Source organism: Cuculus canorus, chromosome 2 (assembly GCF_017976375.1).
Source record: "Cuculus canorus isolate bCucCan1 chromosome 2, bCucCan1.pri, whole genome shotgun sequence".
In the NCBI taxonomy this organism is placed as follows: Eukaryota; Metazoa; Chordata; class Aves; order Cuculiformes; family Cuculidae; genus Cuculus; species Cuculus canorus.
Window position 1 is genome coordinate 131769950 of NC_071402.1, and position 27609 is coordinate 131797558.

At 38.5% G+C, this 27609-nt stretch overlaps 1 protein-coding gene across 2 annotated transcripts; it reads right to left on the reverse strand.

The window, feature by feature from the left end:
* Positions 1-109: 109 nt before the first annotated feature.
* TMEM106B (transmembrane protein 106B) lies at positions 110-18938 on the reverse strand. 2 transcript variants are annotated; one of them, XM_054059436.1, is made up of 8 exons: positions 18846-18938; positions 15562-15783; positions 12810-12873; positions 11768-11927; positions 10861-11001; positions 10731-10768; positions 7459-7512; positions 110-5982 (listed from the first exon to the last, which is right to left on the reverse strand). In XM_054059436.1, exons 2-8 carry the CDS (start codon positions 15779-15781, stop codon positions 5844-5846), a joined length of 816 nt encoding a protein of 271 aa, XP_053915411.1. In that variant the 5' UTR covers positions 15782-15783; positions 18846-18938; the 3' UTR covers positions 110-5843. The 2 variants fall into 2 exon arrangements, with proteins under 2 accessions (XP_053915411.1, XP_053915410.1); XM_054059435.1 differs by lacking the exon at positions 18846-18938 and adding an exon at positions 18659-18827.
* Between the last annotated feature and the right edge of the window lie 8671 nt (positions 18939-27609).

Here is a 27609-nt window from a genome sequence, read left to right on the forward strand (position 1 = left end):
CGGGTGCAGGCTCACCTGCTGGTTAGGGTCATCCCACCACAACAGCCAGGTTTTTAGCTCAGCTACTTTAGAAGTCCAGTCAGACAACAGTAATTCATTCACATGTAGTGCTTAGTTTTCAGATACTCCAGTTTATTATAGACTTAACACAATACAACATAGTATAAAAAAAGCAGATAGTGAAGTTTTCACGTCATGGAATGTCAACCATTACAAAAGCTGAAATCATACCATTGAAAATACATGAAAGCTTCTGGGAAAAATATGGAGAAATAGGGGGAAAATTTGTGGGAGATAGGGAAGGAGAAGAGAAAAATACAAAGTCAGTTTAAAAAAAGAAAAAGAGATACATGACCCAAGTTTTTTTTTAAAATAGAAAATTTAATATCTTTGAGTTAAACAATCCTGTCTAGAAACATATATTCATAATGAAGTTAACTCCAGATTTTGAACCTCTAAGTAACAAGATTCCTTATTCCAGTTAACTTACATTAAGATAGCTTCTCTCACCTACAAGTCATTCCCAAATACCTCTTGACTTCTATAGTGTTTATCATGCTTAAAGTGGGTAGATTGTTTGCTACACAGTTACAAGAACAACAGTTTACAATTCTTAAGTTACAAAAATAGTTGTTACTCATTAATATTCCTATACATATTTCAAGCTATTATATGCACACTCTGTACAGTGGATGTTAACAGTGGTTAAGTTTGCTTCCATAAACAAAAGAACTAAATCACCGACAGTCAGACCCAAAATATTCAGGCACCGTAACATGCTTACATGTCTGGCACTAAATATCCCTGCCCATGCAAAACAAAAGCAGTTTCAGCATCCAAAAGACACACGCATCCAGGCTGCAAGACCCTTTTGATGGTTTGTGGAATAGGACAGTATGAAGATCAGTATGTTGCTGCCACCAAAGAGTCTCACAGTTCACTGTAGGGTCCATCACTAATCTCAATTGCACAGATCCTTTGCAGACAACTGTTCCTGTCCAACAGGCCTGCCTAAAGGTTGGAGAGCAGGTTTAGACAGCAAAAGCTGTAAGGCAGCAGAACAAACTATGGCCAACTAATCCCATGGTAATGACCAGAATTCCCAAGCTAAAGGTAAAATAGGAAGGTGACTTCTCAAGTAGACAAACACTTGATGTGTTTGCCATACCCAAATTACTATTTTCAACATATATTAGTTGGATTTTGGCTTGAGTTTTATTCCTCCCCCCCGCAAAGTCAAAAAACCAATCTAGATCTTTTGGCATGATCAGGGCCAACACTAACAATTGTTTTGATGCTAGCAGTAGTACACGTAAGTACAACCAACATACTTCAGTAATGGACTTACTTACCCTTCCCTTTCAGAAGTAATGGTAAGCCCAGAAGCATTGCTAGGGTTGTGGCATTCTGTTAGTAAATAAAAAACGTAGTTCTCTGAAGTATTACTGCTAGCCTTACTTAATTCTTAAGTCCAGCCCAACTGACGTTAAGCTTCACATCCAACTTTGCCCAACTCTGAAACCAGTCACCCATTTTGGAAGACACTGTCTGGGAACAGATACATGTCCCGCTACATATTTGAGGTGGGAAGAAAAGCAAAACCAAATCTAAGCCCCCATCACCATCATCACAAAAAAAAAAAACCACCCAAACCAGGAAACCTTAAATGCTGAGTAAGAAATACCACTATTTTTCTTTTAATGCTTTCTGAACGTAGAAATCTCTCTCATAGTACTCATAGAACCATCCTTTCCATCATGAGGGAACAAAACTTCAGTCAGATGGTTGAAGACTCTGACTATTCAGTCCGAGCACTTAAAGCGCTCATATGGCTGGCTTTATACACCACAAACTAAAAAGCCCAGTAACGTTTACAATGTACCGCTATGAAAAAAAAATTACTCACTTGCCAAACTTCAAGGACAATTTGTAGCAAAGCGAACTGAGGCATTTGCTTCAGTCTGCCCATACAAGGCAGACTGCAAAATATAAACACCACAATGTTAATATCACGGTCATGCACACATCAGAAGTGCACTGAGAACTTCAAAGCTATACCACACAGGAAAAAGATACTTATGTTGGTCTTCACAAAAGATTAAGAATTAAGCAACTATCCCCTAAATATCAAGATGAGTAAACAAATCATGAATGAGCTTCTACAGGCGTCTCCCCACACAAGGAATTCAAGAGTGTTAGGCACTACATCTTTCAGTAAGAGTGATTCCCTTTAAATCTTTCCAACTGGATATTTGATGGTTAGATCTTTAAGGTTTTGGTGGCTTTATTAATTCATTCATTTTTTAAGAGTCATATTTAAAATGCAAAATAATTTTGTTCTATAGTTCAGCATGGCCAAACAGCCAACATTTTTCTCATTTAAGTGTTCCACACTAATTCACCTCAAGTTACAATTTTGAAATTTTAAAGTTACTCTATACAGAATACATCAAGTTTTGTTTTTTTTCAATTCTGCCATTAAAGTACAACATCTGCACTACTGTGTTAAGAAATAACTGAGCTTCCATTTCAGAGTGCAACAGGTTTTGGTAAAGGAATTGATAAAAAGAATTCAAGAGCAAAGAATTAGACTGGAAATAAATCCCTTGAAAGACAACACTGCAGTGCCAGTATGTGTATGTATATAACCCAAGATTATGGGGAAGTCACAAGTAAATATGAATCAGTTAAGAAATTCATGCTTTAGAAACCACCTTACACACAGGAAAACAAACCAGAAAAAAAATTGACTCTTCAAGCTGACCTTCTGGACAGGATTTGTACTTATTGATTTACATTGAGATGAAAGGTTTGCCTTCTTAACTTTAAAATCAAGATTAAAAAGTAAATGTGAAATAATTACAAGACTGTCACTTGGATCTATTCTCATACCTTGTTTACCAAGCTATACAAGTTAATACTGACTTCTCTTCCTCCTTTAGGATGCTCCCAAGCTCAGCCACAGAAATGACATCTAAGAATTGAAACAGATGCTTACCTGCTTATCTGATGATATACCATATTAAAATTAGTAGTTAAATTCAAGTACTTGTTTGGTTAGTAATATGCTGTCAGTTTTACAGGGCTATATGAGCATTTGAGGAACCTTAAACCTTGGATTCTCCCATAACTCACTCAATTTGAGGACTGATCAATAAGATCTTTTCCCCATCCTTTATTTTTTAACATGAGAACTCTAGTAATTCAGTAAGTCTACTACAAATTGATGTTGTTGAAATTTACATCCATTAGATATCCCAGATGACAGACATTAAGAACTGTATCTTCCTCCTTCCGCCGCATACACAGAAACAATAATTCCACTCACCATTCTTTATTTTAAATTAGCCAATACCAAACATTTCACACAAGATCCACAGATCTAAGTACGCAATTTGCTCAGCATGTCTGCCAAACTTTCAAAGGTCAGTTTGAGTTTCACCACTGCATTAACAGTGTAAACTTCCCCCGCCGTGCTGTTCAAAGCACATCTGCTACTGTCACCAAGTAATTTTATCATTGTGCCATACTGGTTATTTCAGATTACATTTTATCCTTTGAGAAAAAATTGTTTTAATTTCATATAAATATCTGCCTGAAGCGTTTTCTTCTTTTGCTACTAAAAAAAAAAAAAAAAACCAGTCCAAAGAACAACCCCCACAAAAAAAAACCCAAATCCAACAACTCTAGGTGTAAATACTTAGGCCTAGAAGAAAAAACCTGCATCGCTTGCTGGCTGACTTAGATCTGACATGATTTAAACCAGAATTCTCTCCCTACTCTCCAATACAAGCAAATCCTGCTACGAAGGATAATGTAGAAGAGTTTACCCCTCTGCTTCTAGCCAGCTCCCCACTATCCTGGTCTTTAGTTATCTATCACCTGTATCTTTTCAGTCTCAGACAAGATTCTGCATGCATTTTATCAGCCACAGGACTGAACTTTATGTAGGAAGATTATAGAGTCAATTGTGAACTAGTTTCCCTTATGATTAATCCATAATAAAGAATGTTTACTTTAAATGCCTAGATTCAAAAACAATTTTCAGAACATAAGTACAGTAAGCTCTCAGAGTTGACTATTCCAGTTCCAGAAGTTCTCCAATGCCAAAAGCCAACATATTCATCTTAGTAACTGTTATATGAGACCAACAACTTCGGTTCCAAAATTTTTCACAGACATTCAGAAAAAGCGCTCATAGCAATTCAAACAGAGAGGGATTTTCGTACAGTTACTTAATTTCTTTTGAATCATCAATATTCTTTCCCCCACCCACACAGTTAGGTCCGCTTAAGGAAGGCCAATAAAGAAGAGTAGTACAGACATGTACCTTCACTAAAGTACTGGAGCTTTAGAGACTGTTAGTTGCAAGAAGTTACTCAGAAGCCTTTTTCCATAGTGTTTATCGCTAATTCATTTTATATAGCTTATTTTGAGGAGATGAGCAGCACAGAAACTGCAACATCTATTTTAAAAAGTTTATTATTCATTACAATGCAACAGTTTCAATAGTACCGTATTAGAGCTGTATCTTATCTAATTCAGAAATAAAACAATTCTGACTCAGTTAATTAAAAGGTTTCGTACCTAACCCTTAGAACAGTCAGTCTTCAGAAGTTAAGGGACTCTGAACCCAAAATTCACAGTCACCATGTTTGATAATAATCCTGGGAATTCTCAATGTGCAAACTATCCTACTCAAACTGTTTAAAAGCTTTCTTATAAACCAGTCTTATGATTACATTAGCGTTTACTCTTATAGAAAGAACTACTTTATTCTCCCTTACCTAACTTTGACATGAACTGTGAGCGCTCTGGAGATTCAGGTAACTACTGCATTGCTTACTGAGCCAGTACACTAAATATATACACCCCAACATGTGAACACTTACAAGTAGCTTAGATACACATTACATTAAAACAATAAAAAATTATGAAAATCTACATCAAGCCGCCCAAACCCATGCTCCAACAGTTTCCCACCTAGTTCAAACTGCACAATCTTGATTCAATAGTGGTACTCAAAAGTTGACTAAAAACATAGAAGAAAGACAGTGTTAAAAGTCTTTATCCATTCATATTATAGTCCTGAATTTTCCCTTTGTCAGTAATAATTCTAGGGGTTATTTTTAGACCAAATTTTGACTCTAACAACATACATTCTCCTTTTTGCATCCCAGAGGCAGCAGGAGACAATCTGAATGAAAATATGCCGGCTTCTAGAAGTTGCACATTCAAGTGTAGTGTCACCCAAGAAACCTTTCCCGGCTTTAACAGACTGCATGTCACCTCTAATCATGTATAGCTAATGAAAAGTAGAATCCCAAAAATAAAGAACTATTGCCACTGGGTTACTAAGAGAAGTGTAACATTCAGATACCTCAAAGTAATATTGTTATTAAAGTAGTAAGACTGCCAGTTTCAATAGTTGATTATCAACAACTGAAATATAAACTCAAACTGTATGAATGTGAGCTTTTCTACAATGCTCATTAGTGACACATTTCACCTCAACACAGACATACTCTAAGTTGATGCATCACACTGCAAGGAAAGGTCCCAATTTAGTTCAAGAATCTGATATTTCCTCTCGCCCTCCCACCATACAATCTGACAGAAGTGCTTACAGTAATAGAAAGCAAACAGAAGGGGAAAACACAACATTTAACAAGTGCATCTATATACATTTTGCACCTTTTCCCTCTTGGCATCTAAAGTGAACAGGTCACCATGTTCGCTATGCTTCACGTGCACGTAGTCTCCCCTTCACACAGTACCAGTCCAATTCAAAGGATCTCAGCAAACATCAATAGCAATCATTCCACACTAACCCACAAGTTCTTTTATTGTGGAGGCTGAAGTACATTTAAATATTCTGACTGGCCCAGCTGGTAGGTTGTATTTCCTCCACAGTCCACATACTGGTATCTCTCCTGGGATATTTGCTCAGAGTGGCCGAAGTAAGAGGCTGTCACTGTAACTCTTGAAAAGACAAAACAGAAGAAAACTGTTTTGTTAGAGGCTTGAGTTTCCTATTTTAAAGATGAGTGTTTTTACATTACTAGATATTTGAGGAAAAAGTTTTGGAACAAAATAAGTTTTAAATAAAGTTAAAAACAATACTAGTTTTGCATTACGGATTTTCTCTGTGAAAGACATTTGGTTCTCTGAGCACTGACTTTTTATCTAAAGAAGAGTGTAAAACTGAGGTTTACTCAATAATACCTTGTTTTGCAAGGAGAAAGCAAATGATTAGGGAAGTTACAGCCACAGTTGGTCTACACATCCCCACGCAAGAAAAAAAAAAAATAGAGGGCCCCACCATGCTGCTATTTACGCAAACAGTCATGATAAGCAGACTCCGGCAGAGTAACTGCCTGTAACTGCTTCAAGATCACAAAGATCTTGGCAAGTTTTGAACAGTAGCTCATACACAAACTTATTTCAAAATATTTGAGACCTGTAGCTATGTGGCTACAAGCCAACCGCAGAGCAGATACAGTAATAACAGTTCTGTCTATTCAAGTGTCCTCATGCTACCAAAACCTGCTAAGAAAGACAGTTCAGTTTCAAGAATTATGAAGTGCTACAATAGAAAGCAAGCATATTTCATTTTATCTATGATACACAGCCCCAAGATTAAGTATTTGTTCTAGTTCGAGTTAAAATAGGAACAGTTTTATAGCTTCATATGAGTCTCAGAAAATGAAGTTACTTAGATGAAAGGTGACTGCATGTTTTTCAGACACTGTTTCTCTCTCGAAGTGATAACAAGGGGTGCTGGTATGCAGAAAGACCATTGCTTATACTTATTTCTAGAAACCAAGGCCATCTTCAAGCTGGTGGAGTACTCTCGAAGAGGTGAAAAAGCTCACACATGCAGGGAGGTGTGAACAGGACAGGTGACCCTCAACTGACCAACAGAATATTCCATCCTATATACATCATACTCTCTATAAAACAGAGAGATCATGAAGGTCTTGCTTTCTTCTGTGATGGTCAACATCCCGTGAGGACCTCGTCTGTCAGTTTGGCCCTTATACCAGATCTGTGCATTCCCGAATCCAGTTCCTGTGTCCAGCCCCCTCATGCTGCTGACTCCTTCTCTGACTTGCTCTGCAGCATTTGTGGTGATGTATAGTCATAGAGAGGTGGGGCACGATTTCATATATTTGTATGTATTTTATTATTTTCTTATTATTGTCATTATTATTACTATTTTATTAAAGATGTTTTAGTTTCGTTTCCAACCCACAAGTCTTTTTCCCCTCTCATTTCTCTATCCTCTTTTCCTGGGGGTGGGCAGAAAGGAATTGGGAGCCCAACTGCTTGGTCTTAGCTGCTGAAATTGGCTGGGCTGGGGCTAAACCGTGACAGTATTTTTTCTGAGCAGTATTTCAATAAGAATTACATGGCTTTTAGGGTTGTTTCCAACAAACAGGAAGTTTCCATACTTACTGCATCATCACCACTATGTTATGCACTTTGATGGACTCTAAAGTACAGAAGTCACTGCAAAAAAGAAAATCAATTATTAGATTTGCATTGAGTTTTCACAAGTAACTATTTAAAAGGCAAGAATTGTTGCATCAAGTGGAAATTCTGCTATCTGTATAGAGACAGAGTTGCTAGTAATGACAATGAAAACTTCTTGGAAACACTGCCAGTGTCTGTATACTCACCTAAGTCTACTCTTTTATACATAGTCTTGCTTTCACCATGAACTATATTCACATGTGCTTGCTTACATGTAAAGCCTGCCAACAGAAGCGTCCTGTGGCAAGTGTTCACTCCATCTTTCAGAAAATAACCAAAGCTAACCAGAACCATTACATTTAAGCATTTTAGTATTACCTTGTCACCAATGAAGACTTCTACTATGAAAAGATATATATAATTTGCTGCAATTTTACATCATGTGAAATTCATACGTAGAAAGGAAAGTTGACAGCAAGAGATAAACTTTATGCCAACTTCAGCATCTTTTCATGTTAAAGCAGCATTTTCTATGCAAGAAAAGTCTCAAAAGCTTGCTATGCTATTCTGGCTCAAGAATTATCAAGAACTTAGGAAAGTCTTTATTTTTTTTCCTACTCAATCCACTTTGGTATTATCTAAGCAATCTGCAGAGATTTTGAAGTGAGAGTCATTGTTTTCTTGTGAACTACTTTTTTCAGACTTACATCTGCTACATGCACCTACATACCAGTTACCCTGAGAACTACGTAAGTGTAAACTTTTTCAACTCCCCTCTTGAAATCAACTGCTCTTGGTCACACATTTATCAGCTCTGGAATGGAAGGCATGTGATCAGTGCAATTAGACTACAGAGCAGTCATGGCATGCTATTGTCATTCTTTTCCCTAGCACCAAACTTATAATGAAGTATTAAACCCTGAATGAACACAGGTGATCCAAGTTATATGAACATACAAATAAAACAGTTTGGCATTAGAAGCTGTTTGATATTGGTATCTGTAGAAATGAATATTTTCATGTTTTCCTGCTTCACTCAAAACAGGATTTAGTTAGACTAATGCCAGATATTCTCAGTGAATGTAGTTTTCTAATGCAAAGTATAGACAACCTGTAACATAATATAAAGCCAGCTCAGTACCTACCAGTGCATCCTGCCTGACAATCCAGAGCTTTAATATACTGGTTTTTTTAAGTCTAGATTATCTGGAAATAAATTGTTTTAAGAAAATAGATCAACTGAACAAAACCCCACAAAAAAAACCCAAACAAAAAACCACAGCACAAAAGTGTAGATAGGAAGCTATGCCGAGGGTGAACGTCACATTGAGTCAGCTCTCTAAAATAAATGTGTGGAAATGCCTCGTATGACGCTGATTTCATCATACAGGTCTGCTAAATCCAAGATCTCCCATATTTAACCTCAGCTGATTTTACAGAACACATACTCTCCAGGATCCAAACAACTAGCTAGTTAAAACTAACACAAGACCTCATATGATTAGGTGGAGAAACACTGAAATATGATCCACTGCACAACCCCCAACACTATCTGTACTACAAGGCCTTCATTGCAAATTTAAGTATCTGTGTGGAGAAAAAAAGACAAACACAGTAACAAATACAAAACCTCACTAAGACCAGCTGAAGTGGCTGTGTGTTCAAACTAAGGAAGCTTACTTGCTGTCTCCAGGGTTACTCCCTACAGCAATCCCAGGTTCTCAAGACTCACAAAAAGGAACCCATCAACAACTGTCAACGGGTCAGGAAGGTCAATTAATACCAACTGTGTAGCATACAGAAAATCTAGAGAAAGTGAACAACTTTTGTTTGTAGCTCAAATTCAGTTTAGTACATTTTAAACACATCACAAAAAAGCCAGTGAATGTTACTCACAAGCACTAGTACCTTGCTGCAGCCACCTCTACAAGAACTCAGATCCTTAACTGATACAAACTTATGGGTTTCTTATTACCAGTTATAGCCCATACTTTGCATCACTGTGCTGAAGCAACCACTATTTTCACATGCCTACAAATCACCTGCCAGCCTGTTCTTCCAGTAATGTTCACAAACTTACTGTCCCCAAGAAGGGCAAATCTACATTAGAGACTCCTGGCACTGTCACATGACAGTTTCTCTGCCCCCATTTCTAGACCACTCAATCCATCTCTGAGCTGGACCACCAAGTGCATCATTGTTCCACACTGTTGCCAAGGCTTCAGCTATCTAGCACAAGCGCCTGAAATCCATTCAGACGCAGCTTTTCCGTGTCCATATCTCTCTATGCATCCAAAGTCATCCAAGCTTTACTAAGGTTAGCCACCAGCTTGCAGGTAACAGTTGCTGCTATTCTTGAGAACAGACTCTCAACAACTTCACTGAAATTAAGGCCACACTACTGACCATGAAAGAAGTTTCAAGGCATCATTTCACCAAAAGCATGACTAGGTAGGCATTAAAACGAGGTCTACAAAAGCCACATTTACTTATTGATCATACACCAAAAGAGTGAGCAGATGCACAGCATTTAGTGTTTACACGCTTTCTGCTTATTTAAAGTTAGTAACCAGTATATTAGTTCATACCTGCTTCCATTTATTCCAACACTTAAAAGCTCTAAGTTTCCCTCCTACCCCAAAGGGACTGGCATCCACTGAAACTGCACACAGGCCTGAAGTCGCAATAGGTAACTTTCTGTTCAGTATGCATTTCAGTCTAAGAAAATTAACATTTGGGTTTGTTACCAAGATATACTGAGCTAATAGTCTGTTGGTCACTTTAACTTTCAGAAGCTATGCATAAAATTGCTTTAAAGACAGGCTGAAAACACTGCTTCGTATTATTAATACATGGTCTGAAGAAAAAAAAATAGAAATTAGCTTCTAATTTGAATAGAATTGAGTACAAATTCTCTCTACTGCCAGATAAATTAATGGGAAAGTTAAAGAACTTTTTAGGGGAACACACCTGCACTTCCACCTCTCAAAGTGGCGAGTCCTAGCTATTGCCAAGGCCCGAAACACTGGGATAGAGATACCATTCAAAGTGTTGAGAAGCTGGTACAGCAAGCTACTACATGAAACTACTGAAAAAAACATGGTTTGATATTTTTCAGCACTAGTAAACTCCCACAAAGAAAATGCCACAACATCTCCACAAATACATTTCCGCTAACTGTGAAAAAATTCAGTTTGAGCACAACGGTAATTTTTAATAAGAGCCACGTGATATTTAGAGGTTAGTGCACTTACTACATGTAGCTCATGACTGTGGGCACCATATAGTCAATCTGAAAAAAACAAACAAAACCCAATGAAGACACAAATGAGTAGATTTACATATGAAAATTAACATCTATTCAACACTGAATATTGTATTTACCTGTTTCATATCCAGAGGACTAATGGTCGTGATGTTGTTTAGTCGTGCTTTGCCAATAACTGTTTTTGAAAACTGAACTTGGGCTGTGATATTTGCCACTTCAACAGAATAATAGTTGTTGTTCGTTATATTTAATGTGCTCTGAAAAAAAAAAAACAAACAAAACACAAAACGCTAAGAGCCATCTATTCTGTGTATCTGATGAACACATATTTTGAAACTTGTGTCTATGACAGTCACACCTGAAATTATGCAAGTATATTTTCCTTCTAGGGGTGTAAGGTAGTACTTAAACCCTTTCTCAGTTCTTTGTGAATATATTAATCAGCACAAACTTCTACACAATTTCCTTAGTGACCACCCTTCTCTGCAAATACTGCACTTCTTCCTATCCTCAGTTATTCCTTCCAGGAAATTTAGCCATTACAGGACCTTTTCCTCCCTTGGCTGCTTTGCTTTATTTAAAATAAGTAACTCCACTAAAAGTCTTTAGGCAGTTCTGTATTGACTGCACTACCAAGAGGTCAAGAAGTACGTGGAAAGAACTCTCCCTCAAAACCATTTTAACAGATGCATAAAACCAGGACGGCAATTAATAACATTCTTACTATACACACACTACATTTCGTTCATACTCCAAAAATAATGCGGAGAACTCCGAAGTCGTTGTTCCCATGAAGTTTGAAGGCACAATGGTAGCATGCAACTACATCTCTGTTAGCTATAGCTACAGTAACCAGCCTCAGCAGGTCCCGTGACATTTTTCAAAATGGTCATTTCATCCGCTTGTACTTCTTAAGCCACTAAGCTTATCAACTAGACCACAATTTCTATGCATTTTAAAGTGGCACAGTAGTGCCACTTTGTTGGATTTATCCATTACAAACATCCAGATAGCCAGACTTACTGTAATATTTAGATATATTACATGTCTGCCCTCTTCGTAAGAGACATATACTGACTTCACACCAATGTATTCAACGTCAATTGAGCGAGGAAACAAGAAGAATACAGCCAGTCCAGAAAGCAGTAAACATACAGTTACAGAAGCAGCCACGTAGAGCTTTCTGGAGGAACAAAAAAAAACAACCAAAAAAAAAAAATTTCAGAGTCAAAAGCATGTTAAACAACAGCAGCAGTTATTTTAAGTTATAAGGGGCATGACAAGACAATACAACTAGTTCAGTCTATTTCTAGCTTGCATCAGTTTCCAAGAGGAAATAAACCAAACAAAAAACAAACCATGCTGCACTTCATGTCTATGTCTCAAATAGAGACGTAACTTTTGCATCTACATCAGTAAACAAGAAGTGGTTAACCCAACATCTATAACTAAAAGGAAAATGGAAGTAGTAAATATTTATCTGCCTTGAAACTTAAGCACTTCCTCTTAAATTTTATTTAGAGCAGAACTTTTGTCATTCTGTGGAACTCTTGCACAACACATCCAGAGGGAGAACAAAGAGCTAGCCTTACATAGGATTCTTTGTTATAAGAGAGTTTCAGAGAAAGTATTAAACTATAATTATGCTATACCAGAATGACGAATTTGATGATTTTGCTAGCTGCACAGAGCTTTACAAATTAATTTCTAAGCAACTTATTTTGTAGTAGTGGCCCCCCCCCAAAAAATCACCTCATTCAGACTTTAACAATGAAGATTTATCTGATTAGATCAATTAAGATGCTACAGAGACTGGTATTGTAGATATTCAGATAAATGCTCTATGATCTCTTCATGTAGGTATTACTTAGTTCTGTAAGACATACTGTGATGGGACTATACTGATACTGCTTATGAGCAGGGTCTTTCAACACTGAATGCAAGAAAATGTTCCACTGATTTTCACTTGATTCTTCTTAACATAATCTCCTTTAAATTGCTGAATTTTAACTATAAGAGGAAAATTAACTGCAGATTGATGTGTCACAACTAACTACTAACTTACGTTCTTCTTGGCCTCAGTCTCTGGTCACTATATGGAATTAATGCTACCAGCTGATTTTCCTGCCCTGGAAACAAAAAAACACACTTTCAGAACTTAAATGAACAAGAAATAAGTTTTGTTGCAGTTACTTCAAGAGTGCCCATTATAACTTAATGGCACTGAAGAATAAACACTCAAGATAAACATTTAAATTCCAGATTAGGACCCAAGTGGAATATTACTGTAGCTTACGTGGCTTTCTGAAACAAAGTAAAGCCTACACAGTTCCGAGTTAAAAAACACCAAGTCCACAAAGACCAAAACAGCAACAAATTCTGCCTCTCAGTGGCATACATGCACAGGAGGCAGCATGCCTCTGGCAACAGAGGCAACTAACGGGTTCCAGCTCTCTATGCCAGACAATATGAAGTCATAGGACATTCAGAAGCTCAGGGAGTAAGAACCGATCCAGAAGGTATCCTACACATACTCTTCCGGAAAGCAAAAGTTGGGTTTGTTTAAAAAAATCCCCAAACATATCAATTTGGGTGGCTATGGCAACACAGGTTATACATGTATTGCACTGTGGAAATTACTGGTATATACAACCATTTCTCATGGGACTGAGCTGCAGCACCCTGGAAGTCAAAAAAATCATCTACTGGAATGTCTCCAAGCACTAAGTTACTTCAATACAAAGCACTTTTTAAAGGGGGAATCTTAACAGTAGAAATAAAAAACAGAGGCACAAATGAGATGTATATTTTCAACACTTAATGTTGAAAATAAAGAGCTACCTATGCCTGTACAGCTTTTGATATTAACTGTACAAGAAAACAGAATTAAGATTCATCCATCTGAGGTCAGCAAGGCCTCAAGAACAAGTCACATTTGCATTTTTTAAGCCAAATGCAGAGTTTGACCAGCATTATTACTTAGCTGATCAACCATTTAGAAGTGATTCCATGCTGAATCACTAAGCCGAGCAAAGCGTGCTCCCTAGGCAGGTTGTAGTATGTAACATCAACCTTTTAAAAAACCTCTACCAATTTAAAACAGATTTTCATCTCAGTTTCAACGAATCATCTTCAACCTTCGAACAAAACAGCAGTCTTATTTTCATACTTTATCATACTGAAAAGCTAAAGATGTTCAAATAACAAAAAAAAAAATTCATGTGTTTACTATACAGTTTAGGCATATCATGTGTTAACAGTCTTCCCTACTAGTCATGCACTGATTCCGTCAACACTTAATTCTTGCCCTCTCCCCTCAAAAAAACCTAGACACAATTTTTTTCTAAAGTAAAGGAACAATAAAAAGACAGCCCTATGTATTCTAATAACTCATTTAAAGTTCCACCTTTAATCACATTATTTCATTAGAATGTATGGACATGTATATTTAATAGTTACTGCAAAATGGTTACTAAACAAATGCAACTTAATTAACGCAAGTATTAAATCCAAGAATCCTACAAAGTAGTAAGTTTTTGAACACAGGAATCCTCCTCTTACTGCATTTTAGCTAGCACTATTCTGAGTAAAATTTGCTATTGATATTTTCAAGTATTTCAAGTTAGCAAGGTAACACAACAAACTTTCTTCTCTATAGTCCTTCAATTAAAATAATTCTTAGCTGCATAGCTTTCCCACTCTTCAAATTTGTTGAATTCAGAGGTACTCAAAGGATACATCACAGGATAAAGTTTAACAGCTAAAACAGATCTCTTACAGTATTTGCAGCCATTTAGACATCCTGTGCCTCCTGCCACTTATTCACACGTGAGAAGTATTCGTAAGCTATACCAGAACCTAATCTGACAGACCCACACGTAGAAGGCCAGTACAACACAGACATCATTTTTCCCCAAGTTGCTGATCTAAAACAGTTCTAAGAGCTTTAACACTAAATAATCTATTTTGGATAAGAGCTCCAGCAAAAGCAAAGCAGTCCCAAATATGAAACCTTCTCATCGGTTCCTCCACCCTCATCAAAGGGAAGATCTTACAGCTGAAGCAGAAGGCTGTACTCTGTCACACTGCATTTGCTGCTCTCTCCTTCTGAGAAGTTTCAGACGTCCTGCATCCTCCTTTCAAAGGTCTCCCACTAAAAAAAGCTCCTTCAGGTGGCTTATTGTATAGGAGAGAACTTTAATAAAGCAGATTTTCATATTAGAAAGAAAAGCAAATGATGAGGACAGCAAGCGAAGAAAACTGTTAGGCATGAAGACTAATGCTGTGCAGCCTACACCTTCCCAGGGTAGCCACAGATCCTACACATTTTCAGCTCTCAGCTAGGCCCCTCTATCTAGCAGGAACAGACGGGACAAAGGGAGGGTAAAGGAAATAAAGGGGCACTGGCAGCACTAAAATTCACTAAAATTGATCAGGGAAAAGTTGTTGTAGCACAGTTCTAATTTTCACTCTCCAATTTTGCAGTTATTTTTGCAAAGTTATATATTGTTTCAAATAGTTTAAAATAGGTAGGCTAAAAAAAATCGCAAAAAATAAAGGCCTGGAAATTCAACCTGCAAGAACTAGATTTATGTATGAATTTTAAGCTGAGAAGCAGACAAGGGAAGAACCAACCGGTAACAGCCAAAACTGACTCAATTTGTTTCATACATTCAGTATAACTGTAACAAATGCTGACTGATAAAAAGTCAAGATGAAAAAAATGTCATCTGGACAGCCATTTGTTACAGATTACTATAGTTACAAGTGCACGTGGTTATGAGATAATCTTCAGGATAAAAAAAAAGAAAACTTACCTCGTGGAATTCTTCCTGTTCCCTGGCAAGTTGGGCAGGTGACACTGTCTCTTCCTGTAAATTCCACATAGGGAAACTGTGATACATCTCCAGATCGCCCATCTTCATTGTGTGCTTCCGACTGAACCAACCCACTCCTCATGTTATCAGACGCTGTGCCTCCATTATAACCATCTTCCTTGTACGTGTGTATAGGCAGGTGAGAAAGTGATTTTCCCATGTCTAAAATAAAAGCCAGAGGTTTTCAGGGAGAACAATTCAAACATGACTTGAATTTATTCCTCCACAACAGGTAACTCTTAAGTCTAAAGTCATTACTCAGACAAGGGCCCTGTTGCCCTCTGTTCAGATCCCTTAAGACCTGCAAAGCACTGAGGTTCTGTCAAGTTGGAGCCGATCCCAAGCTATAAGAACCTGAACTGGGAGCTCTGTGCAGATCCTCCAACATACACAAGTAGAAGGTGGATGGATGAGAGGCTTTTGAGTTAGAACAGTACAACTGCTGCAAAAAGGTTGCAACAGTCTAGTTGTGGTTTTCAAAAGATTATTATCGTAAATACTTTCCACAACACAGTGATCTTTATATTAAAAAAAAAAAAAACCAAACAAAAATCAAGACGTACTCTAGAAAGCACATTTGTGATTTTCAGTGGATGCTATATATGCTACAGAGCCAATTGTAATAAGCTTTTGAGATGGACTTGGTTTGAGAATATAGGATCAGCTACTAGTTTCCAAGCCAGAAATGTATAACTCATGGTTAATTTGATGATTCCCTTTAACCCAAAAGAGGGCTGATTCACAGGAAAGTCAAGCGGAAAATGGGAGTTACTTTAACAGCTGCTGCCAATATATGTTTAGAAAGACTAGTTAAAAAGAAAAGTATTAATCACAAAAGCATTTTTGCTACCTATGAAACTTTTAAAATGTTCTCATTACTGCAGATTTTCAGCCACGACACTGAAGCTACCTGAAACACAGAACACTGGAAACTGTAATGATTGCAATGAAGTGATGCAAGTGGAAAACCTCCTAACTTGCAAAAGTGGAAAACAACATCCAAGTTAAAAAAATATAATTTGTACAGCAGAAATCAATCAATCAGTTTACACCCATAAGCTGTTTTAGTTACTTACAACACAGAGACACCATCCACTCAATTAACCAGTGTCTTGGGGAACTGGATGACTTAAAAAGAGTATGCAAAACTTCAGTTTTTTCTATTGTAAGTGGCATTTTTTAATCAGCTGCTAGTAATTATCACACTGGTTCATCCAGAAAAGAAGCCTAAAAGGAAAACTAAGAGAGCACAACAAACAACCACTCAAGACAGAACAGAAAGATCTGCAATATGGCATTAGCACCATAGGCACAAAATTAATTCAGTATATTGCCACAAAGGCTAGATGAATGTACGAGGGGAAAGTAATTTAAAAAACGCCAGCACGTCCCAGTTACTGTTTTTGTTTTAATGCTTACACAGCATTATTTTATTAATTTAATTCATTAAAGACTTACAAGAAGAAAAGCTACTTATCCTTTTGTTGCTACAGCATTTTAAAAACATTCCAAGTCTGTGAACCATTCATTAATGGAAATTGTTGAATTGAAAATTAGAAATACTGAAAAAACTTCCTGAAAAAGCTGTTGCTAATTGTTCCATTTGGGGTTGTTTTTTGCTCACTGTTCTCCTTGTAGCTGACCTACAGCCTTTAAGCAATGAAACTTGAGTCTCACATCTTAGGCAATAGCTGTCACAGCTATACGTCGGAAAGCTTGGGGATTAATCCCTGGAGCTGTCGTGCTACACCTGTATTCAAGTTACCTGCTCTACCTATGGTAGACTTAGGCTATGTCTACATTAACAACTAAACACAGAACAATCAGTATCTTTGTAGAAATAAACAGTTATTGAGGATCCAACATCCACAAGTGTTTGTGTGTTTATTTCATACTGGGTCTTGTCTATGCTGAACACCAACTCGGAATTGAAGTGCATCTTTTAGTTTTAGCATCTTCCAAAACGAAGAGTTCACCCACTCTCAGATTACACTGTGACATGAATCAAAATGCAGCAAGCAAGAACGACTGGAACTCATTTTAAGAACACACCCTTTATTCAAATTAAAATTCCAATGCAGATGTGACATCCAACGCCAACGTACCTGAGCTTCAACAACTAGAATTTCATAGTGGTGTTCTACTGCCAGAGACTTAGGAGAGACAGATTTTAGTTCACAAATCAGAAATCAGATAACTACCTTCAAGTAAAATGCATTCCTCCAACACGCCTTCACCCCCAAACAAGCACTGACCCTTAGTGCAACTGGACAAAACTCAAGAACACTTTGCCTTTTTATCCAGCATTTATATGCAGAACAGGAATATTTCTGAGGACATACCATCCTCATATGCACTGCATCTGTATTGTCACCAAAGTCACAAAAACACCCAACAGTTAAGTTCTGACCTATACTCTCCCTTGTCACTGATTTATACACTCCAGTCTCCTTCGATTTGCCTGGAGTTCCGTTGAACTCATGCTCTGTACATGGCAGGGGGGTTGGAACTAGATGATCTTTAAGGTCCCTTCCAACCCAAACTATTCGACAATTCCATGAATTAAAAACTGTTGTGCTAAGCAGCTTTTCTGTAAGTCTGTGCCCGTCAGCTTGCCAAGGCACTGCAGCACCATAGCACACAGTAAAAACCCCAATGCCTCAGGCAAACAGAACCATTACATCCAGAGTTACGTGCTGGACTCGGGGGTCAGGGTGGTTCTTATAAGATATATATTATATATTTATAATATGTATCTTTATATATATATATTCCGTGAAACTTTATAGAGTAAAATTAGATCGCTTTACTTTTCGAAAGAACTGGGGCGTCATTCTTACCCCTTATAGGCAAACGTAGAACAAACTTGAGATTATAAACAACGCAGAAGACTTCGGCGCAACCACCTCCCGCCCGCCCAGCTGCGGCTCAACCACAAACACCACGAGCTCCTCCAAAGCAGGGAAAGCCGCAGGACGAGGCGATGACTCGGCATCGAACCCGCCGTCCCGTCGTTTCACCCCCTTTAGAGACCCACCTCCCGGGCACCGCCTGCTCGGCAGGGCCAAGCACACCGCCGCCGAGCACCTCTGAGCGTTTCCTCCCCCACCAAACAACCCGGGGGGCCAACAGGGCCTATTTCCCAGCCGGCGGCCGCGGCCCGAGGCGCAGCGGGCTCGGGGGAGGCCGCACAGAGCCCCACCGGCCCCGCGCTCGCGGCCCACCTGCGACGCGCGCTCCTGCCGAGCCCCGCGCAGTCCGGAAGCGCCGCGGCTGCCCCGGCGCTAACCCCGGATCCGGGCCGCGCGCAGGCGCTGGGGGGGCGGGGCCAGGCGTGAGAGCCGGGCGGGGCGCGGTCTGGGGTTGGGATAGGAGCAAGGCGCCGCGGGGAAAAGGGGTCGCGGAGCGGGTCGTCAAGGGTTCCTCTGCCCCTTCTCGCTGCAAAGGGATCTGAACAGGCTGAGGTTTAACGAGGCCAAATGCCGGGTCCTGCACTTGGGGCACAACGACCCTGTGTAGCTACAGACTGGGGGAAGAGTGGCCGGAGAGCTGCACGGAGGAGAAGGACCTGGGGGTGTTGGTTGACTGAACACGAGCCAGCAGTGTGCCCAGGTGGCCAAGGCGGCCAATGGCATCTTGGCTTGTATCAGAAATGGCGTGTTTATTCTGCCCCTGTACTCACCACTGAGTCTAAAGTAATACTAAAGTAGTACTTTGCTGAAGTCTAAAGTAATACAATGAAAACTGAGAATAAACAATCATATAAAGGTAAATAAACAATCATAAAGGTAAAGTGTCATACTCACTGTGCAGACTTGAAAACCATGAAAAATATGTGATAAGAAGGTGTACACATTAGAAGCACATTAGAAATGCTTAAATAAGTACTGAGGTGCTTGAAAGTGTTACTGAAATGGTCTATTGAGCTTGAGGTAACGAAGACACAGTTCCTGTGATTACGGAAAGGGTATTTCACAGTAAGGAAGTACAGACTGCAGAACAGCCAATACTGCTGGTTCATGAACCAAATAGATAATGTCTGGTTGAGGATTGCATGCTTAAACGCACACACAGAAATTAATAAGTCCAGAAGTGCATGGTAGAGGGGTGGTAGTACTGGTAGGAGGGGTATGAAATGGCAAAACTCGGATAACGTGAAGACAGAAGCTGAGATCATCACCTTTGGACTGAGTTATGGGACAGCTGCAAATAGTATGAGCTCTTAATCCTCATAGATCACTAAAGAGGTGCAGTTTGTACTTCTGATAATACATCAGTAAAGAAATCCAAGCGATGAATCTGGTTTTGAGTTGAGTTCTATGGTTGGGATGTAAATGTGAGTCAGGTCCTTGAAAGAGCTGGAGTTAGTGATGCCTATAGCAGCCAGTTATACCAGTGTGCAGCCTCCCACCTCCTTTGAGGACCTGCAAGAGGTGGAGACCTTACAAGTGCCAGCAAAGAGTTATATTTACTTCTGTTTTTCCCACCATGATAAATAACAATCCACTAGCATTGGTTATCTGAAGAAACTTCAGATGGCCTACATTTATTTAATCCTACAGAAATGTAAGATTCTGTGACATAATATCTGTGATATACATGATATGATATAGTATATAACATAACATAACATAATATAAAATTCTTTGAACATTGAAGCTAATGAAGCCCATTTTCCTATGGATTTGCCCCTCAGTTAGCTGACTATTTACCTGAATTATAATAATATTTTCTGTTGTATGACCATATATACCTAGCATCCTCTCCTGCAGAGCATTTTGGCACCAACATGCAGGCTGCCAGATTCAGAAGTGGAAATTTGTAGGAAATTACTGGCTGGATAGAAAGTTGCTAGTTGCTAACTCCTAAATGTTCAATCCCTAGTGTCTGCTCTACCTTGTTATCAGTTTTTATGGAATTTCTATAAATGCTATTATTTCTTAAACTCAGCTGAAACTGGGTAACTCCTCCAAAGTCATTGGAACTTCAAACACAGACAGAGACACGGGGTGATTGCACAAACCTTGTGCAATATAGCCCGCTAGGCTAAAAATGGATGGCATCCTATCTGATTTGAACTAGGCACAGCACCTGTTTTTATCTCAAAGCTATATCCAAGTCCAGAAACAGAAACAACAACAAACCCTGCAACAAACCCAAGCAAAATCAATGTGAAATTTATGATCCCCTTATCTAGAGTATAAAGTAGCAGTAAGGGGCATTGTGTCCACTTACCTGTTGCTGATGGGAGAGAAGATGCTTAAGAAATCTTGTAATTATTTTAGATTCATCAATACATTACTGAGGGTTTATAAATAAGGAAAAGCAGGCTTTGTGGAACTATTACAGTTGTCTGTGTGAATTACATTCCTTCTCCACCCTAAGTAGCCAGGGAGTGGTTATGCTGCCATGTTGTAAAGATGATTTTTTTTCTAAATTTCTCTCTATCACTACTTTATGAGGACACCCAATAGAAAATGATGATTCCCTACACCAGGGTTTTCTTTTTGAGAAACTTCAGAAAAGAGAGACAATTTAACCTGATGAAAATAAGAACAATCCTAATTTTTAGTGGTTTTACCCTTGATTCAATAAAATAACAACAGTACTGCTTTTTTTTTTCACAAGTCTTCCTTGTCCCAGGATGCTCTAGACTGAGCTCTGCAGTGGTTGCAATGGTGACTTGTGCCAGGTCTCATCACTGAAGGGGAGCTAAAGTCTTACTCAGGCTGAAAAAAACCCAAAGTATAGAAAAAAAAAAGGAATTCTGCATAGAATTTTCTATTTAGGTGTACTTAATCTGAGACAGCCTTCCTCCACGCGCAAGACAGTAAGACTCAGCCTGTTATTTGACCAAGAATATACCAGTCACTTTTCATGTTATGTTGTAGTGCTGCTTTGAGTGGCTGCACTAAATAAATAAAGAAATAAAATTGTATATTAAAAAAAAAATCCACTGTATTAATTTGGTCTGTTTGGATTTTTAAAATAGTTAAGGTTTGAAACATCCTTTTTTTCCCTTGTGAACTATTCTCTGTATTTCAGTATCTATGATCTTAATGGTATTCTGTGATAAATATTTTTAGACATATTTGATACTTGAATATAGTTTGTCACAGATACTTTCATTGCTATGTATTTTCTGATGGTAGAGCCTGTGCAATGGGTTTTTTTGCATGAATAAAACATAAACAGTCTTTTATAACTGACTTGCTTCTGATATATTGCATGGCTACTGATAACTGTCATTCTTGCCACACAACGGTCTTCTGCATTTTATAGATTCTCTTTGTTCATTACAGGTGCACAAACCTTAAATTCTGCATTAGTTGACAAATAAATGAGGTTATTATTTCCTGTAACAACATCATTTTTGCCCATTCCTCTACAATTCTGATACTGTATAAGAACACTGGCTCCCTTGCTGCAATACATGCTTCCAATATTTTCTGAGGAAAATAGCTCCTGTTTCTCCTGTTTATGTATTCTCACCTTTCTTTTGAGAAAAATATATAGCTGAGTATTGATGAGGTTAAAACAAAACTGACAACAATCCACAGATCTAGAGAAAGAATAATAAATCTTCTGATCTACTGGGTGAATGACCTAGTGATTACACTTTAATGCTTTTGAATAGCTTTTTTAGGAACAAGGTTTTTACAAGTGGCGTGCAGAAACATTTGTCTTTACCTTAGAGAAGTGGCAGTGGGCGGCAGCTGTGCCTGCCTTTAGCCCGGCACATGGACATGGAATAATACTTATTGAGCAGCCCCATTGATCTTAGGCTCATCTCATTTACATATGATCCGTGCTTCAATTTCTGATGGAGTAAAATACAAGCAAGGGGATTCCAGCTTGTGGAATGCATGGCTTGACTAACTTTAATCAAATGGGCCATATCCACAATTAAAGCTATTATTGAGAGGCTCTTTTCATTTTTATAGCTCCCCAGTGGGAGGGCTTGAAAAAACAGTGGAACATTTGGCCTTTCAACTTTATTTAACTTAAAGGAATATACTTTTACATACATATGGGAAAAGTAATGACGTATGCATAAATTACATAAACCTCTGAGAAGATTTAACTTCCTGCATGTAGAAGGTTGTGTGAGTGATGATGACTCAGCCTGTCACTGACTTTGTTAACACAACAGAGTTAGTATTTCACAGAGCAATAAAAAATATTATTTTATTATTTTTTATTAAAAAATAAAAAACAAATAAATGGTTTTTGTTAATGTTTTATTTTTATGGAACTTGGTCAGCACAAAGAAAATGCACTTATATCTTAAAAGTTTCCATATTCTTTTCCTAAAACATTTCGGGAGAAATCTGGTATTAATTCCTCTATCTGTCCTTCAGGACTCTCACCTGCTTCGAGGCTCAGGAGTCAATCTGTGCAACCTGGACAGTTTATTCCATCATTTATACATAAAAATTTATTTATGGCATCAGTCTAATGGATGCATGAAGTACTTTTCTGAGCCACTATTAAAATATGAGAAATGGTACCCATAAAAGAAAAGTAAAAGATAATAGAAGATGCAGCATCAGGGGCAACAATATAAAAGGATAACATCGGGGAAATTATTTCAGACACAGCCTAAAGCTATCTTGTTGCTGTTTTTTCAGCTTAAATGTTTTTAATTGTATGTAGTTCAACAGTAAATAACATATTAATCAGTAACACGTGTCGACACTTTAATAACCTTCCTACTGTAACAAAATGATAGACAGTTTGGCCAACATTTAAAACAACTTTAAAATTGTTAGCCTGCCAGATAACCTGCTTGGAAGTATATGTGTATTTTGAGACTGCTATTCAAAACATTAATCATTGTGCTGATCTCATCTTTCTAGTCATGTCTAAGCCACACTCAGCCTCTTCTGAAAGTCTGCCAGGTAAAGCTGCCAGGAGATGTGATTTTTTATTTCTTGGAAAATGGATAGAGGCAACCAGTTCCCAGCAGTTATTTACATTTCAAGAGGGTTAGTTTCCAAGTGATTACAATTTTTTCTTATTACTGACTAGACTAGAGTAAGAAGCTTCATAAGGGAGCTAAAATTGGTAAGTGTCCAAGAAATGAAATACCCTGAATTTCCTCACCTTTCAACAGGGTCTTCCATGTAATGCTGATGGTTATTTTTCATTTTTGTCTGCTCAGCTGACTCTTCAGCTTTAACAGTTTCTTTATTGAACAAAGCTTTCTTTTTTTCGTCTATCTTTTACAGGTTTTATATTAATAAAACCTTTTTTTTAATATAAAAGCCAGCATCACAGGTTTTGAAGGGAAAAAAATAACTAAATCTTTTTTAAAATAACTATTTAGACAAAGTTAATATTTGTAAGTGCATTTTCTTTCTTCAGAAAAATACTTTCATAGACATTTTTAATAAGGATATTCGCTGTGTAAAAGTGTTTCTGGTGACAATTTTTCTGTTTCTGCTTTGATATATTCTGCAGATTTCTAGAGAATACATATAGATGGGATGGAATTAGAAATTAATATTTTAACTTATCTTCATCAGAAAAATAATTTGTCATAGAAAAGATTCCCATATAATTGCCTTGCAATTATCATAATGAGTATAATCTGTTATGTCTGATTTTTTGTCCACTTCTGCAGTTCTTTGAAACAGGATCGTATAACATATTTTTCATTACTGTCATGACAACTGTGTCAAAATATTTTATTGAAAATTTAATCACCCTATTACTGCTTAGTCTCTTATTGCAGAAGTAGTTTGGTCTGAATGGACTTTTTTCAAAGATGGTGTTCCTAAAAATAGTGTTTCTAGTCAGTACACAATGAAAATTAATTCATTCCCGTGATACACAACATAATTTTATTATTTTTAAAGGAAGAAGAGAATTCCATTGCAACAAAGAGCAGTGCCATCTTTAAACAGGATCACATCATATGAAATTATCCTTTTATTATTTGTTGTTGGGTGGCACTGTGAAGGTTTGAAAAATACAGCCTTAGCTGCTTGAAGATTTAAGGTATCTCTGATTCTTGATAGAAACTATTATTCATTCATAATAGATTACTTTGGTACTGCCAGAGCTTTAGATTTCAAAATTAACCGCTAAATTTTCCTTCCCTTCTTTGAATGGTGGATACCAGAAATAATAGGCATTTATTGCTAAGTAGATTAGTTTACAGAACTCTCATTTTATCTTGCATCTGCAGACGTCAGCCTCATAGCGATTTGGTTGATCTTACCTGTTGCCTCAGTAAGGAATACAGTAACATGCTTGCAGTGAAAGGATCTTTGTCTTGGATAAAGAAAATTTGGTCTATGGGGCCAGATGGGATCCACCCAAGGGTATTAAGGGAGCTGGTGGAAGTGCTTGCCAAACCCTTTCCATCATCTACCAGCAGTCCTGACTGATGGGAAGTTCCATTTGATTGGGGGCTGGCAGATGTTACACCCATTTACAAGAAGGATCAGAGGAAGGATCCAGGAAACTACAGGTCTGTCAGTCTGACCTTGGTGCCAGGGAAGGTCATGAAGCAGGTCATCATATTCAAGACAACCGGGTGATCAGGCCCAGTCAACATGGTTTTATGAAAGGCAGATCCTGCAAACTAGCCTGATCGCCTTCTATGGCAATGTGACCTGCTTAATGGATGAGGGAAAGGCTGTGGATGCAGTCTACCTGGACTTTAGTAATGCCTTTGACACAGTTTCTCACAGTATTCTACCTGAGAAACTGGGCTCCACTGGCCTGGACAGGCACACCCTCTGCTGGGGAAAAAACTGTCTGGATGGCCAGGCCCAAATAGTGGTGGTAAATAGAACTAAATCCAGCTGGAGGTTGGTCATAAGTGGTGTTCCCCAGGGCTCAGTGCTGGGTCCAGTTCTGTTCAATATCTTTATCAATGAATGACCTGGATGAAGAGATTGAATGTACCCTTTGTAAGTCTGCAGCGTGTCCAGAGAAGGGCAGCGAAGCTGGTGAAGGGGCTGGAGAACAAGTCTTTTGAGGAGCAGCTGAGGGAACTGGGGTTGTTTAGCTTAGAGAGGAGGAGGCTGAGGGGAGACCTTATACTGTCTAGAACTGCCTGAAAGGAGGTTGTAGAGAGGTGAGTGTTCATCTCTTTGCCCAAGCAATAGGTGATAGGACAAGAGAGAATGGCCACAAGCTGCACCAAGGGAGGTTCAGAATGGACATTAGGAACAACTTCTTCTCGGAAGGGGTTATCAAGCACTGGAGCAGGCTGCCAAGGGAGGTAATTGAGTCACCATCCCTGGAGGTATTTAAAAGATGGGTAGATGAAGTGCTTAGGGATATGATTTAGAAGTGGACAGGTGTGGTTGGACTTGATGATCTCAAAGGTCTTTTCCAAGCTAGGGATTCTATGATTTTATGAATTGCCCTAAGTTAGACCTTGAGAAAATAAAATTTACATATTAACATTTAAAAAACCTAATAAAACTACTGCTTAGGTTGCTTGAATAATGGGAAAAAAATCTGAAGGGCAGATTTGTTTTAATTGAGGATTCACAGCTTGGAAGTGTGAACATTTCACTGATGAAAAACAGTAATTTAAATCCGTGTTTCTGAGAACGTTTATGTCCAAAGTAGAGTGTATGGACATTTCTGAGAGTGGGTGTGAAGAACAAGAATATTTTATCTCTCATTTGGAATTAAACATATGTAGAAGACTGAGTTATATTTTCACAGAATGCTGGTTTGATTTAATTTCATTTGATTTCATGCTTTGTGAGAAAAACACTGTTCTCCAGGGGCACGTGGTGGCCTGGTGACTGTAAGGGTAGGTGGACTGTAAGGATATCTGGTTTATGAAGCTATTTGGTTAACAGCTATTCAGCTTAAAAGACAAGGACAAGGGACAAGAGAAGTAATAAATTAAACACTGATGCCGCAAACCCTAAGGAACAGGAGATAATGAGACAATAACAAATATGAGAATCCTTAAGGCACCGATTAATGGGCCACTGAAGGAACCACTGAAGTGTAGCCTTGATGAGGTTCAATCAGAGCTTTGTTTCTCCTTAGAAGGAGAGAAACAAGATTATAGCAGATCTCATGGAAAGGTGCAAACTTCTAATGGGATATTTGAGGAGACTTAGGAGATTGTGTAAAGCTTAATAAGGTTATTTGGGGGGTGGGGATTGTGGGAACGAACAAAATTTATTAAGGCACGTTTAGGAAAGAGGACAAATGCAGGGAGAGGAAAAGATGGAGATGGATCAGAGAGGAATGAATGGGAAAATGGAGAGGAGAAAAAAGGGGTCAGTCATGTGAAACAAGCTGCAGGCCAGTATGCTTCTCTGGCTAAACCTTGTGTATCCTATCTTACTATTAAATGTTACTATTCTCAACTATTTTTCCCATGTTGATGTGCCTGATCAACAGTGAGGTTCACGACAGACTAGTTGGTGTTTGGGATGAGAGGTCGGGGTGCCTGCACCTATACACAAAGGCTACGAGTTAAAGGGGCCCACAGGGCTAGGGGCCGGTGACTGGAGAGACAGATCAGCTGCCAGAGGAACCCATTTGCGTGCATGTGTGACAACAGCACAGCTGGAGTAGCAAATGAATTGTATGAGAGGACAGTGAGCTTGATAGGGGAGGGACTGGAGCTCTGATGGTCAGCTACAGGAGGGACCAGAGATCTGGACCAGCTACCAGAGAGCCTCATGTACATGCATGCTAGTGAGCTTTAAGCCTCGTTAGCCAGCAAGTAAGAACATGATTAGGCCACCAGAATTGTTCATGTTCATATGAGTGCGTTCGGTGTGAATCTGGGGATGTGCAGGTGTTGGTGAAGACACTGCCCTCTCCCTAGGTTGTTCTGTGCTGGCCAATGTGTGTACATGCATCTTTGGGCTGCATGCCTACCCAGACTGCTGGCTGGATGTGGGAATGGGAACAGCAGCCAGCATACGCAGCAACAGGAAAAAGCCCTGGCATCTAACAGCCCAACAGACTAAGTTATTTTTTAGCCTGCAGCGT